The 15,717-nt window shown below is 29.1% G+C and overlaps 1 protein-coding gene across 2 annotated transcripts in view; it reads right to left on the bottom strand.

Moving 5' to 3' along the window:
* Nucleotides 1-14,888, bottom strand: part of LOC106462537 (ubiquitin carboxyl-terminal hydrolase 37-like) — a 49,986-nt gene extending 35,098 nt beyond the window's left edge. Inside the window, exons 1-3 of one of the 2 annotated variants that reach the window (XM_022390036.1) lie at nucleotides 14,740-14,888; nucleotides 12,210-12,416; nucleotides 2,398-2,584 (exon numbers count right to left, since the gene is read on the bottom strand). In XM_022390036.1, coding sequence (XP_022245744.1) covers nucleotides 2,398-2,584; nucleotides 12,210-12,392 — 370 coding nt within the window. In that variant the 5' untranslated portion in view covers nucleotides 12,393-12,416; nucleotides 14,740-14,888. The remainder of the gene's footprint in view (nucleotides 1-2,397; nucleotides 2,585-12,209; nucleotides 12,417-14,739) is intronic. The other variant, XM_022390041.1, reaches the window with a different exon arrangement.
* Between the last annotated feature and the right edge of the window lie 829 nt (nucleotides 14,889-15,717).

The raw sequence follows: 15,717 nt of genomic DNA, 5'->3' as shown, positions 1-15,717 counted from the left end.
AACTTAAAAATATCCGTACTTTTAATTTTAGTTACTTTTATAATAATAATAAATAAAGAATAAATATGAAAAACCTGAAATAAAGTACTTGATTTTCTTGCCCTTGATTGTAGTGGAGAGTTAATCCTGATTTTTTTTAGTGATTATTGTAAAGCACTTAATTTTTATTTAATTAAATAATACACCAAAGAATATAGACTAATAACATGCAAAAATTAGACAAATTCCCTTACTTAAAAAATTTTCCTGGCTTTCTAACTATGCGACAAGAGCCGTTACAAATTCATCTGAGCTAGTCATTAACCTTCACACTGGATGTTGCTACTCAGAGTGAAATTGACGGTTATCTGTTCAGAACACAATGTTATAATATACGCTATTTAATAGATGAAAATCTTGACTTTCTATTGATTGTATGTAATATATAATGAAAGATAAGACAGAACTATCAACCAATTGTGAAAGAGAGGATATGACAAGTGGGTGTGGCAGGAGGGGTCTGATTTTCTCTTTGATAGCTCTGTGACCAAACAATATTGAAGGCTATGAAATTATGGTCTGTTTCAGCAATAAAGATTTTATAGAGAGCATTTTACTTTTAATTTCATACATTTTTGAGGGATGATGGATAAAATAGGGATGATAACATGCTAAGACAAAATGTGTCATGTTAGTTACACTAGTGGAAATTCGGGATTTCTTTATATATTTCCTTTTATAATTAAAACTTAAAACTTGTATACTATTACAATATGGAATATTAGCTAAGATTTTATGCTATTCTTATTGGTATGACATAAACACTAAAACCTTGTGTCACGCGCAGTAAATGGTACCTGTGGAGAAAGGGTTAATACACTTCTACCATTAGTATAAAAAAAACAGGGTTAAGTGTCACTAAAAATTGAGAGCAAGAAAAAAAGAATACTCGGGCAAGTACTTTATTTCTTGTTTTTCATGTTTATTCTTTCTTTATTATTATAAAAGTAACTAAAATGTAAAAATAGAGATCTCTTTAGATTAGTTAAGGTTAGATTAGGTAAAATAAACAATTGTAATAATATAATAAAAATATTTCACAAGACACGCACGCAAGCAGTTCGTGAGTAATGTAATTCAATAGCGTAACATAAGCTGCACGTTACGAAAGTGATTTAAATCTTATAATGGTGCGAATAGTAGTCAGACATGGTTCAAAGGGCAATCAAAAGACCAATAAAACAATAAAATTTAATTATAAATAGGGGTATACTGTTAAGAGTTTAAAGCTACTTTGGATAAACAAATGTGGTTTCATGCCAGATTTGAAGTCATTCTAGAAAGAAATAGTGTAATTTAGATTTATTTCAATTTTTATTTGGTGGTTACAAGGTCAGTCAAATTTACCAACCTCGTATAGAGTTAAGGTAGAGAAAAGAACGGATAAAATATAAAGTATTACTAAAAACGAATGTTTGAAATGTATTTAGGAGGTTTTAGAGATTACACAAATGAAATTTGAGATTTTTAAGATGAAGAAAAGTATTTTTTAATCTTAACATAACAATCACTTTGCACATGGGCTATTCAAAACAAATACTCAATATATTCAAGGACAAATCTTTTTTTAGTTTATTAAAAATACTTCACTAAAATATGATTTTTTGTATGTGAAAGGTTATAATGTTTATTGAACGACTGCCAAATTCCACACTTTATCAAAAGTTAGTACCATCAAATCTATAAAGACTTTATACGAGTACAAAAAGGGCAAATGGTCGGTCAAATTGACCGAGCCTATATTGAGAGAGTTAATTAACAGTTGAAAAGAATGGAAAAAAAGCTTTCATGATGTATTTAGACTAGTAGCCTATGGCTTTTTGAAGCTGAGATTGAGACAATTACATCACACTATGAAAACCTAGATTGAGAAACACTGATTGGCTAAAAATTGATAGAACTAAACTTTTATTAAAATTACAAAGTCGAATTAGTGCTATTTTATTCAAAACTATAATGATTTTCTCTCTGAGGGTGTACAAGTGCTGTATTATGCTCAGAAAAATCTAAAAATTGCATTGTAAATGAAGTGAAAGCAACCCAAAATCATATTGTCACATATATCTTATTTCTATGTTAGATAGTAAATAAAAAACTTTTATTGAACTTAAACCAGGGGGATTTTTTTCTTGAAATGTGAAAAAAAAATGACTACAAGTTTATTTTCTTTAAAATTTTTAATTCAATGGTGCAATTTTGCCCATAAAGCTGACTGTACCAAGTCCAGTGTATTAACTAATCATTGTGTATAAACTGGTTATAAATCAATGTTTTCTTTCAAAAAACATCAGTTCCAACCTAGTTCAGAGAAATCATACAAATTATCTTGCTAAAAATACAAACTATAAAAACTCATACCTTCAAAAAAACCATGTTTGATATCTTGTAGAAATTTGGCAAGTTCATAAAATGAAGATCGTTGTCCATTATTCCTAAATTTTCGTATCCACACAACAGATGAATTTGTAAGCTCAAATGATATGAAACCATTTTTTTCAGCTTTTTCTGGACTTAGTGGTATTTTCTTCAGTGTTCTAGATGTCACCTGTAAAATGATACAAACAAAAATTAAAACTGAAATGTTCAAATTTCTGTCCTTCTTAATGACAAAAGAATTCTAGATAAATTGCTACATAAAATGTTTGTTTAAGCTATTAAATTCAAAGCTTCAAAATAAAAACACAGGTATCTTCATATTTTGGCATGAGGCTTTCTAAGCTATATTTTTTTCATTTGAATACATTAATATTTTTAAATAATTTAGAATCATTTCAATGTTTCTATATGTATTTATAGTTAACAAAAGAAAAAAAACTCCATCAAACATTTAGACTAATCAAGTAATTTTACAGAGCAGCAGCATGAAAATTAATGTTCATTCTCTAGCATGAAACCAATAATCCTAGTGACATACTATCAGTTATTCTTAAAATGAAACACTAAAGTCCCCCCCCCAAAAAAGTTCCACCTGTGATAATCCAAAGCACAGACTCGTTATTTTTCACCAACACATAGTGTTAACTGAATATTCCTTTCAGGTGTGCATGTTTTCATATGTTCATTTAACTAACTGCCACTCCCCAAAAAGTTCAGTATAGTACAGATTCACATTGAGCAGAAACTAATACACACACCATTATGTTAAATCACATTTTTAGTTGAAGTCCTTAAGGAAATAACTAGCAGTAAATAACACGTCAACTATATTTTTGAAACATAACATTTGATATCTCACAGAAATTTAGATGCAAAGAAACGTTAGTCTGATAGGCTCTTTGAAACTACTGTGTTTCATGGCTTGTGGCTTTACTATTTAAACTTTAGCTTGAAAGTGTAAACTTTTCTGTACTCACAAATAAGTATCCAACAGTTTTACATAGACTGAGTCAGAGAGAGAAAATAAACATCTGTAAATAACACTGTGTGAACTACACCAGAACATGGAAAAAGCTATGACATATATAGAGACTTTATTCAGTGAAATACAGTTGCATGAATACATTATTTAAGGCATTTAAATAGATATAGTTATTGCAATAAAATCTGACATTTTTAGTCATGCAATACATAACATCATCTTTGGTAAAATGGTATTTCATTAAGAAAATTCAATACTGAATATATATCATCCATTTTCAACTTAACCTTAATACACATATTATACTCACACTGAAGAAAAAATATTTATGTTTGGTGCATTTACATAATTATTTGTTATTAATTTTATCTAATACCATCAACAGCCACTTAACATTCTTCTTATACTTATGATTAGTTTTTAAAGTATACTGTTCTACATATAACTTGAAACTTTATTACAAATATTTTACTTACCAGTAGACTTATTTTTACTGTATTTTGTTAACTTATTAGTTTTATTGCTTTTATTCAATAGTTACTCCATGTTAGAAATGTGATTATTTTGCTGAACAATCATTATAGTACTTCACAAGAGTTTTTGTACTTTAAAATTTTTCTTTATTGCCTATATAAAATATATGAGCACTGTTTTAAGACCTCGTATAAAACATTTATATCTAACTGAATTAGTTAACAATGTTCACCCAAAAAGTCACAGTGAAAGTAATAGGTTGGTGCTATCCAAACTTGTAATTACTAACTGTAATAAAATTTTTCTTCCTAAATATTTTTTTTACAAAGATGATTCTTGTCACTGATATTTACAAGACAAAGTTTATTACCATATGTCTGAAAATTCCTTCATGTTTTTGAATAAGAAATAGTCATTTATTAAGTGAGATTGATATCTATATTTTTATATAACACTTAAATTTTAATTATTTGAAAAACTTTTAACTAAAATTTTCACATTCTCTTCACGGTTGTTTATGCTGAACTAATTAAACTGAAATTTTGTACTTGTTATAGAGTCCATATCATAAGTTTTAATATATTTCGGTATCTTCACAGAATTTGACAGACTTTTAGTAAATGTTACAAGTCTTTTTCCCAAAAAAAATCAGATTTCTTAAGGAATTATTTTTACTAAAGATTTGTCCATGAATATACATATAGTATTTCTACATACTAGTCTGACTGCAAAGTGATTTCCACATTAAGATTAAAAATACTTTTCTGTGTCTCAAAAATTTCAAATTATATTTGCATAATCTCTAAAACCTACTAAATAAATTTGAAACATTTTTTTCTTTCAGTAATAACACTATTTTATCTGTTATTTTGTCTACCCTAACTTTATACAAGGTTGATCAATTTGACTGACCTTGCAACCACCAAAAAATATCAAAATAACCCTTATTTTCTTTGTAGAATGACTTTAAATTGTAATATGAATAGTATACATCTATTTATAATTCAATTTTATTGTTTTATTGCCCTTTTAGCCCTGTCTAACTACTATTTACACCATTGCAAGTTGTAAGTCACTTGTTGAATGTGCAGCTCATGTTACTCTATCCAATTACATTTTGCTTGAGCTACTTGTGAGTGTACCTTGTGAAAATTTTATAGTATTACTTATTTTACCTAATCTAAATTTTAACTTATATAAAAAATTAACTATTTTTACATTTGAGTCACATTTTAAACAATAAATACACATAAAAAACAAGAAATAAAGTATCTGTAGCTTCTTTTTTGCTGTCAACTGTTGATGTCATTTAACCCTACTTTTTTATACTAATGATAGTACTGCACTCAATAGTTTTTTATTTAATAAAATAATGTACCAAAGAACAGAGAATAATAATGTGCTAAAAGCAAACAATGTCCCATAACTATGAAAACTTTCTGGCTTTCTAACTATGAAAGAGCCATTAAAACTCATCTAAACTCATAAATGTGTTTTCCATGAGAATCGAGCTTAAACTAAAAGTGAAATTCACAATTCTCTTTACAGAAAAATACAGTGTAATAAGCAATTTGATAGACAAAAACATTGGCTTTCTATTGGTTATAAATAATATAGTATTCAATGCCAGAGAGAACTACTGACAATTTCTGAAAGAGAGGATGTGACAGGTGGACATGGCAAGAAAGTTGTGATTGTCTATTTCATGGTTCTGTAACCAAATAAGATTGAAGTTTTTATTTAATATTGCCTTATAAAAGTAAAAACTTAAAACTTGCATACTATTAAAATATGGATTATTAGCTAAGTTTTAAGCTATTTTTTTTGTATACCATGAAAAGAAAGTAGTTTAATTAAATTTTGAACGTTACTCACTAAAACCTTGTGATATGCACAGAAAAAGGATTCCCATGAAGAGAGGGTTAAATATGTCACACACTTGTAGGTGGTGGATACACCTGTCTCAATCTCCTGCATCTTAGGAAGTTGATATATTATCACATTTAAATGTTACAAGTTAATAGTATATTATTAAAGAACAGTATTTGTCACTTATCAATATTAATACTCAACAAGCCAACATGACTGAGCAAACGTCACATACACAAAAAAGAAAAAAACTTTTTTTTAAACTAGTGAATTGTTATTTGTCATCTTACATCCTGTAAAAGAAAGAAGTACTCAACTGAAAATGTATAAAATTAATTAAAACTCAAAACATATGTTAAAGATCATAGCTATCTGGTGACGATACCAAACATTATAAAATGGAATACTTAGATATCATTGGATTGGAAAAAGTCAGTAAAAATTGATAAGCTATGACTATATAATCCCAATTATTAGAAATATATCAAGAATAAGCCATATAACATTTAAATCCCTGACACACACACACACACATATACCAGAATAAAATAACAAACAACAATACTTTGCAAGTGGTGAAATTAACCAAACTAAGTTACAGTTACAACACTAAAAAAACACAACAGTTTGCTCTTAAGTGAATGAAATTCAAAATTGCAAGATCTCACGTTCATTAGTCAGCTTGTTTGTATTTAATATTATGGCTGTTCAAATTATTTGCAACAAAATGAAAAAATTAAACATTCAAATATTTTAGATAAAATTTGCTTGAAGTGTATAACAAACAAGTGGACAAAAAACTCCACAGGTACTTGTAATAAAAACTTTATAATCCTGCTACATGTCATAAACAGGAATGGTTGTATATTTCATCATAGTCTGATTACTGTAATCATCATTAATGCATCAGATGCACATATCTAAACCTTGTATTTTGGCAAATTCCAATTTGTGTATTTAGTGTCAAAAATAAGCTGCATACTGGATGCTTTATTCATCAAAATATAAATTTGAAAATTAAATTCACTGCATGAAAAACATTTTTGAATGCATAACTCGGTATTTCTTATCACCAAGCTTCTGATATTTTACTGATTTCTGGCATCATTATAGTCGGTTGTGCACAGGGACTTTAAGCAGTAAATAAAAATGCTAATAACCCATGAAATGTTGAAAGTGACAGGCTAAGTGGATTACATTTTGCTTGCATATCCTCGATGATTCTAACAGTGTCACCAACTTATGTATATAATGATATATTACATCAAATATTAACTACACAGCATGTTTGAGTGAAACACAGCATGAAATTTGTAATATTAGAGCAAACGAAATAATTTATCACTAAGTATGACGTCTCAGTATTTAAGTAATTGTGTAGTATTTAAAGGTGTAATGTTAAAATATTGTATATGTTGTCAGGCATATTCATCTGTAACATTGGAAAAAAGATGTATGACCTCATTTGTTTACCTGTTTGACAGTAATATTGTGGTAAATAGAGCAAATAAGAATCTCTGTCATCTGCTTTTTGTTATAAGACCAACTTTTTTAGTTCAAAGAAGTTTTATAGTTAGCAATAAGGATTCCACAGTGATTGTTCATGGTCAGGTTGCAGTTTATTCACATAGCATCAAGGCTGGAAGACAAATTACAAACCCAGAAACCTTATCTGGTTGCACTTAACCAAGGTTTTCAGGTAAATATTAAACTTTGAAAATATAACCTTATTACACTGCATTGTTACTGGAGTAGTTGGCTCTGTTGAATGTATCATAAACAAATCTTTATGTTGCTGAAACATAAACTCTGAACAAGTTTTTTTAATACTTTAGATGTTAAAAACAAACAACATATGCAAATAATGGTATAACGAGATATCAATATATATATATATATATATATATAGACATGCACAACTGTTCTGTATGAATACTTTTCTATCTTATTTGAAAATAAGAGCATGCACATGGATGCGTGCAGGAAGGGGGAAGAGAAGGCATTTGCCCTCTTACATTTCACAAAAAATTGCATGTATTATGATGTAAACTTAACATCGTAGTTAAAATAAGTATTTTAGTAATTTTTATTATAACTGCAAATTTGTGTTTGTATTTAAGCACACATAACACATGCTTTTAATCTGTTGACTTAGCTGATCCTCTACACCCTTGAAAAAATTTCTGTGGGTGCACATGAGCATGCACATATATATATATATATATATATGTGTGTGTGTGTGTGTGTGTGTATGTACTGACACAGAAAAAGTATCAGATTAGTAGAGGTTTCACAAAAATATACTTGTGTGTCTATAAATGTATATATATATAAATAAATAGCTTACAAACTATTGATTACATTAACTGTTTATAGGCAATTAAATCAGCACTATATAAAAATAATGAATTAAATATCGCAATACCATTATCGGTCTTGGTTGTCAACTTATTGTCATAGCGGATAATGTCTGTGGTAATAGCACCCAAATGTGTTGGGGATATCCCATCTATCAGACAATATCTAAACATTGATGTCAATCTAGTCAGCTGTCATGGAAAAAAAATCATCGATCAAATAAGGGTACGAAGCTGAGTGCTTACACCCACAACGTCTCAGCTTCTACTCCATTTCACTGTCTATAGCTAGTTGTGGGAAGGCAGTTACCCTTAAATTTCTTTTATGAAATAAATTGAAATAAAGACACCCTAATATTTCTACTAATTAACCTCCCAACCTCCATTACAGTTCTGTTTAATATTTTATAGTTATGTTTAGTTCCATTTAATATTTTATAGCTATGTTTAGTTCCATTTAATATTTTATAGTTCTATTCAATATTTTATTGTTCTATTTAATATCTTTTTGTAAGAGTATATTAAATAGAACTAAATAGAACTATAATCCCTACCTTAAAAGTTCTTATATAGTTCTAACTCCCAACCTCTTCCCTTTCTCCTGAAGATTTATTCAAGTATAACACAGGAACGCCGAGACAAGCCCAGCTACTTGAAGTTAGTCTTTCCGTCCTGGTTATACTGAATAAAATTACTAGAAAAATTATTATTAGCTACTTATAAGCTAAAATATCTAACTCCCTCTATATTTTATTTATAATATATTTTCCTTAATCGATAGTTTAGTTCCTAAAATATTTTTGTATTTATTAAAAAATAAAGTAATGTATTTCTTTAATTGCCTGTCCCTATAGCCATTATCTTTCAATTTTTTAATAATAGAACATTATCCATAAAAAAAATTAGTTATTACATACTATTAAGAACCATTTTAGTTGAGATATAATAATACCATTTAACATAATACACGGAATAACACTATTAGGTGTGGGTAGACCAAGAATGGGAAAATTAAATTCACTTCTTTTATCAAAAATAGTTAACTGCACTGTACCTTCTATAAAAGTAATGTCCAAATCTAAATAAGTAGCATTATTATTATGTTATTATTATTATTACTTCTTTCTATTGGATATATTAGATTAGGTGTAAAATTCATATTATTTATAGATATTAAGTCACCTATGTAATGGAAAGTGTAAATGTATAAGTTAGGATTTAAAGTCTGCTTCATAAAAGAATGGATACAGGTTGGTCATATTTGAAGAAAAGTTCGTTAAAAACAATATAACTGTTATAAATACAGAAATGGAGTATATTTTTACATTGAATTCTAGTAAATTTAAACTTGAGTACAGTTATTTCATTATTTACAAAGTTATCAAACAAATCATTGAAAACCCTGATTAAATCTTTTAGGTCTATTTTAGTGTACAATATAGAAAAGTCATATGTAAAAATAGAACTGGCAGTTTTTGAAGAATTTAAATTATTTAAACATTCCAAAATTAGAATGTTATTTTTAATAATCCAAAAATAATAATTCTGGTTACTTGAAGACTTTATTTTTATTTTTTCAAACAAGACATCTAAAATATTGTTAAGTACTATGGAAATAGATTTAAGGACTGTATTTAAAGAATTAGTGATAAATCTGAATTTCACAGGATTTTTATGCAATTTTGGAATTGCATATAAAAATGGTAAATTTGTACAAGAATAATCTGTATGGATATTCCATTTTTCATAGCCTTCTTTAAATTAGTAATAACATTATTTTTCTTTAAAGTACTTTTAGTAAAAGTACTTGTGGTATTAATTTCATTAAGTAAAATTTTTGCATATAACTTTTTACATACAGAACCAAAATTATCAACAGCTTTATCAATCGAGGTAATAACAAATTGTTTTTGAATTTCTTTTACTTTATTTCTAAAAACATTGAAAGAAATATCTAATTTATAATGAGATAAGTTTAAAGTTCTTAATAAATTTTTTATGGAATTAATGAAATATAATTTCCACTCAAAAAAGAAACATGGCAGATAATTGGATTGTTAAAACTGACTATCAGTTGAAATGATTTTATGGGAAAAATATCTTCTTGAATACTTTTATGAATCAGGGAAGGTAAATATAAATCATCATAAACTTTATGTTTAAAATAAATTACTATATAAGAGAGCAAAATGTATGTGGTATGTATTTGATCTTGCTGTGTTTGGAGCCCAAAAGTTTCTTGATGCGATAACTATTACTAACTGGATTACAAAATGTAAAATTATCTGAACTAATATATATCAGTTTAGGTCAGTTACCTACTAACTCCTAAAGAAGGTGTTTTACTTGTTCATCTTTCCCACATTAATATATCATTGGCACATTTTTTCCCCTATTTTATCATATAAAACTACAAATTAGGCCTTAACTTAGCTTTTGAAGACATTTGCAAATGGTTGGTAGTTATATTTTTCCCACTAGCAACATTATTCTTCTCTAAAGTGAATTGTGTGTCAATTATTTCATACACTAGTGTTAATAAATATGTATGTATCCTATATATATGTATAAATTTTCTGTGACACGTTCTCTTCTCAAATATCTTTGAATACCAAAACTTACATAAATTACGTGCAACAGCTTTTATTTTAACCTTTTCACAAAAGTTTAAAAATACTGTAGTGCCTTGTGAGGAACTTACTTTTTAATAATATATATATATCTAAATTTAATTAAATAGGTGTGTTGGGCTAAGGATTCTTCTACAATAGATGTCTGTGACTTGTTGGCAATAAATTCGACAATACAGTAACAGCACGCACTCCACTTGTTTTTAAAATAATATATATATGTATTAGAAACAAGTTGAATGTATATACAAAATTCTTTTCACTATGAAGAACATAGTTGTATCTTAAACACTATACAGTTTCTTCTTGTCAAAAGTCCACTTAGGCCTATTCAATTGCTTTAGAATTCAATTGACAAGCCAAACTATTTTTCTTTACTTTTATTGCAAAAGTATCCTTATATAATTCACTTATGCTGTCATGTGAGTTACCACAGTTGTATCTTGTACTTCCAATGATGATCTGCTTTTTTGTCCTTCTAAGTAATTGTCTGCTTTCCGTCAAGGCAGGTTCAATTAGCTTAGAACACCCAATGACAAGACACATTACTCTCCTTATCTCTTTTAAACTATTAATCTCACTCTAACATATCAACCGTTAGGCCTTTCACTCTTATGATGATTAACTTTGCATTTCTAACTTTTCTCTCACCGAACTTCTCTTTCCCATGACTTTATTTTTTGCTCTCTCTCTCTTTCTGCTCTTCTGGTCGCAGATATTTATACGTCTATCACTAAAGCTTTCTAGAAATCTTTATAGCCTTAACATCAGTGGATTGCACACAACATTCGATAGTCTTGACATCGATGAATTACAACACAAAATTAAGTAATTACCAAAACTGCCTACACAAAACAGTTTTATATCTGACATGCCTGGATCAACAAATTCTACAGTATCCTATTGCAGAAAGTCACCCTATACTAAAAAGTATTTTATTATTGAAGTTACAATTTGAACTCCTAAAGCTGATGAAGCATTAGAATCCAATAAGTAAAACATTTTAGTTAATCATGGGCAAATGAAAAAGAATGTGCAAAAAACATCTGCAGTTTATGTGTTTTATTATTACTTCCAATGAAAAACCACTTAGGTACAGTATATACAACTCTGCTTCCAGCAAAAAAGTCACAACACAGGCAAGTGAAACAATTTGTTTACTATTAACCTTCTTTAGTCAGAATACAAACGATCGAAATACTTGTATTATGGGTGTATTGATACTTGACACTAAGAATCTGCAATTATACCATCTGAAATATGTACTGGCAAATTTTTCTAGTGCTTTTTAAGTTTTACTAGCAAAATTGCAACATGAATCAACAATTTGCCTGTATCCAAGCCTTAATTTCAAGCAAATATTCTTGGAATTCAATAAAAACACTCAAGAAGAACACATGAAAAATAATGACAAAAACCATTTTCTAATCAAGCAAAATATTTTCTCTCTATAATAACTGTAAATTTGAAATTAATACTTACGTGAAAGGTGGCTGCTGGTACCACATCTTTAGCACGAAAGTGAACCCTACACTCCCATGCTCCTTTTCTAGATGTTGGACAAAAAAGCAAATAGCCTTGCTTCCAATGAACAGTTCCTTGGTTTGCAGTAGCATAACGTACTTCTCCAAAAAATATGAAGTCTTTTTCTCGAATTCCATTCATCTTAAAGAAAATGGCAACAAATTTCTGGAAATATGACAAAAAACAAAACAAATAAAGCTAAAATCTGACCTCTATTGCAGATGTTTATATTCCTACTTAGAAATAATTTTTTGTGTAATAACTAGTTAATTGAAACACAGAAACCAACTTTAAACTTAACAAAGATATGCTGATATGCTATTTTTAATTTTTACACTTTATTTAGAGAATGATGAAGACCTGCTGGTTCAAAGAAATTTGTATATTATGCAATGTCAACAAAATTTGGTGTTTCAGTTAATTCCAATTCTTAACATTTAGTATGTGCAAGCTACTCTCAGAAAGATGTGAAAAGCAATAATATTCACATAATCATTTGTTATAAAGATATTAATAAAAATTATTTGAAATCTTCAAAGTTAAATAATAAAGTTGCAATGAATTCTAATTAAAACAAACCTTTCATAAAAGATTTTATTTGTGCCCGATATTTTAACATGACGTATCAGTCATAAGAAATGTAAAATAAAATATTCAAAGGGGAACTTTTATAACATTAAATGTTCCCAGCATTTACTGTTGCACAAATTAGAGCTACAAACTAATTAAAATACCTCTTAAACAAAATCATTTAAGCAGGCATCGATAAAAAATATTTTAAGTTGAATTTCTAAATAGTAGTTTTGAATTGTTTCAGTTCGTATAAAAAAACAAAATAACCAGTAAGGAACCCTTTGGTCCTTCAAGGCTGCCCTTTCATGCCCACACAAAAAACAACACACCTTTTAACTTTAAAGAAATTGCTGACAGACATTTTAAGAGGGGATGAAGTGACTCTTTATAAAAGAGATGAATAAATGAAGCTTTACATTTTTACAAGTCTGCTATTTTTTAGCTAAGATGTTTCTTAACTGATTGAAGAAAAGGGGTGTGAACTTGGTGTACTCAACTTTTCAACAGCTTTTAATAATGTGCCATACATCACATCAGTAAGGGTTAGAGAAAAACTAGATAACTGAATTGTAGGGTGATTGGACAGAAGAAAGCAAAAGGCTATTAACGGAGTCCAGACAAATTGAACTCCTGTCACTAGAAGAGTTCCTAAGAGTCAGTGCTTGGGCCTTTACTCCTCTTCTTTTACATTAACGATATTAATAAATTAATATCGTTTGTTGATGACAATAAACTTTTGTATAATTTTAACAGTACTGAGGATGCTGAAGTACTACAGAAAGAGTGGATCAACTGACATACTAGACAAATATTTGATAAATAACTTTTAATTATAGTTTGTGCAAGGAAATGCATTTGGGTTATCAGACTTTGAACCAAACATTTAATATTAGATAAGAACCAAGTCAATAGTGTGACCAAAGAAAAGTATCTCTGCACAGAAGTGTTCAAGTCACTCAAGCCACAAAAGTAGTTTCTGTTGCTAGTATTAGTGGTAGCAAAGCTAACTTAGGTTTGGTGTGTACATTAATTATAGACATAGTGAATGCAAGTCAAAAGAGCCAATTATCTCTATATAAATCACTGGTTAAAACCTTCTCGGATGTATATGATCTATGCGATGAGTTGTTGTCACCAACAGTGGAGGCCAGCATTTGACAGAAGTTTAAAAAGAGAATCAACAATTACCAGAAAAGTAAAGAATGGGTTTAGATGGATAAAATGGTTTGTTGTTGTCCAAAGGTTAAGTAAATAAGTTCTTGTTTTAAGTAATATTCTTTAGCTAATAGTAATACACTTGTTAACATTCTTTCAAGGTTAATATATCAATATATAATAGTAATACTCATAGCTCAATTTTGGCAAAAAAAATGCATACAGCTCCAGATGTTTATGAACACAAAATTTACTGCATATTCTTCAAAAACCCAAAGTTTAGTGTAATGCCTGTAGTAACATTTATTTTTATATTGCAGTTGTGCTAAGAGTAAACTAAGTTAGTTACCCTGAGTCTGACTTTATTATTTTAACTTGTAGTTGTAATTTAAATAAAGATACTTGGCCACTACTAGTACTACTACTACAACTGGTTCAGTAATTCTCTTAAGTTAAATTACAATTTACATGTCCAATTACAACCTATTTGAAAATATAAAAATTTGAAACGTGTTATAAAACAGCAAAAAAAAAAAAAGCAGTTAAATCAATGTATACTACAAAATGGTATCTGCTAAACATTAATACGACCACTTCAAAAAATAACTTAGGCTTAATACTCACTTTTAAACAACTCTCGTAATCGTATTAGAATTTAGGCTTAACAATTACTTGCCTGTAGTATTAGTATTACTACTACTACCGATACGATAACCGGCAGAAGTGGATATTTTTATCCTTATTAATTTTGGAAACATACCTTTCTACACAGAGTTCTTCAGAAGCAATGGCGAAAAATTGAGATGGTTAAAATTTGAATTTTGTATATTATAATGCTCCTGACACTTTAATTAACCCAACTCATAAATGTTTTATAGATCCGGCATTCAAAATGGCCGCAACCACGCCGAGGTGCTTTTACCTTTCGCGCGAATTTCTTTATGATGTCATTCCTCACAAACCAATGACCTTTACTGATATTTTAATTGTAACAAACAATTTACTTTGTACTTTTGTGACAATGTACAATTTACTCTATGGAAAGATGTTGAAAAAAGGTGAATCATTGAGATGAATATAAACTTGTATTTTCTTTTGTCAGTTTGTAGGAAGAAGTAATAAAATCATTATTTTTGAGTGAATGTTTATTACTGAAGTAAACGGACTAAACAAGTTTGAATAAAACTATACATTTAATTGATAGTCAGTAACAAGTGATCGTCAATATTGCTCAATAATTACAGTCTCCAGCCATTATTAGTCTCAAAGTGGGTTCCTCGTCATCGAAATTACAGTATGTTTGACAACATGGATTTAGGTGTAGACTGTATGATAAGTAACTAAAACATCTTCTCTATCCATTCATTTCCATTAAGACCCCCTCCCTCTTTTTTAAATCAAAGATGTCAATAGGTTTGTTTGTTTGTTTTTGAATTTCGCGCAAAGCTACACGAGGGCTATCTGCGCTAGCCGTCCCTAATTTAGCAGTGTAAGACTAGAGGGAAGGCAGCTAGTCATCACCACCCACCGCCAACTCTTGGGCTACTCTTTTACCAACGAATAGTGGGATTGACCGTCACATTATAACGCCCCCACGGCTGAAAGGGTGAGCATGTTTAGTGTGACGGGGATTCGAACCCGCCATCCTCAGATTGCGAGTCGAGCACCCTAACCACCAGGCGTTCTTGAGCTACAAAACTTTGTCGATAGATCAGGATCAGCGAAGGTCATCAAACAA

The sequence above is a fragment of the Limulus polyphemus genome, unplaced genomic scaffold (assembly GCF_000517525.1).
Source record: "Limulus polyphemus unplaced genomic scaffold, Limulus_polyphemus-2.1.2 Scaffold46, whole genome shotgun sequence".
Taxonomy (NCBI): Eukaryota; Metazoa; Arthropoda; class Merostomata; order Xiphosura; family Limulidae; genus Limulus; species Limulus polyphemus.
The sequence above is the reverse complement of the archived record's forward strand: the minus strand, read 5'-3'. Positions and strand labels throughout refer to the sequence as shown.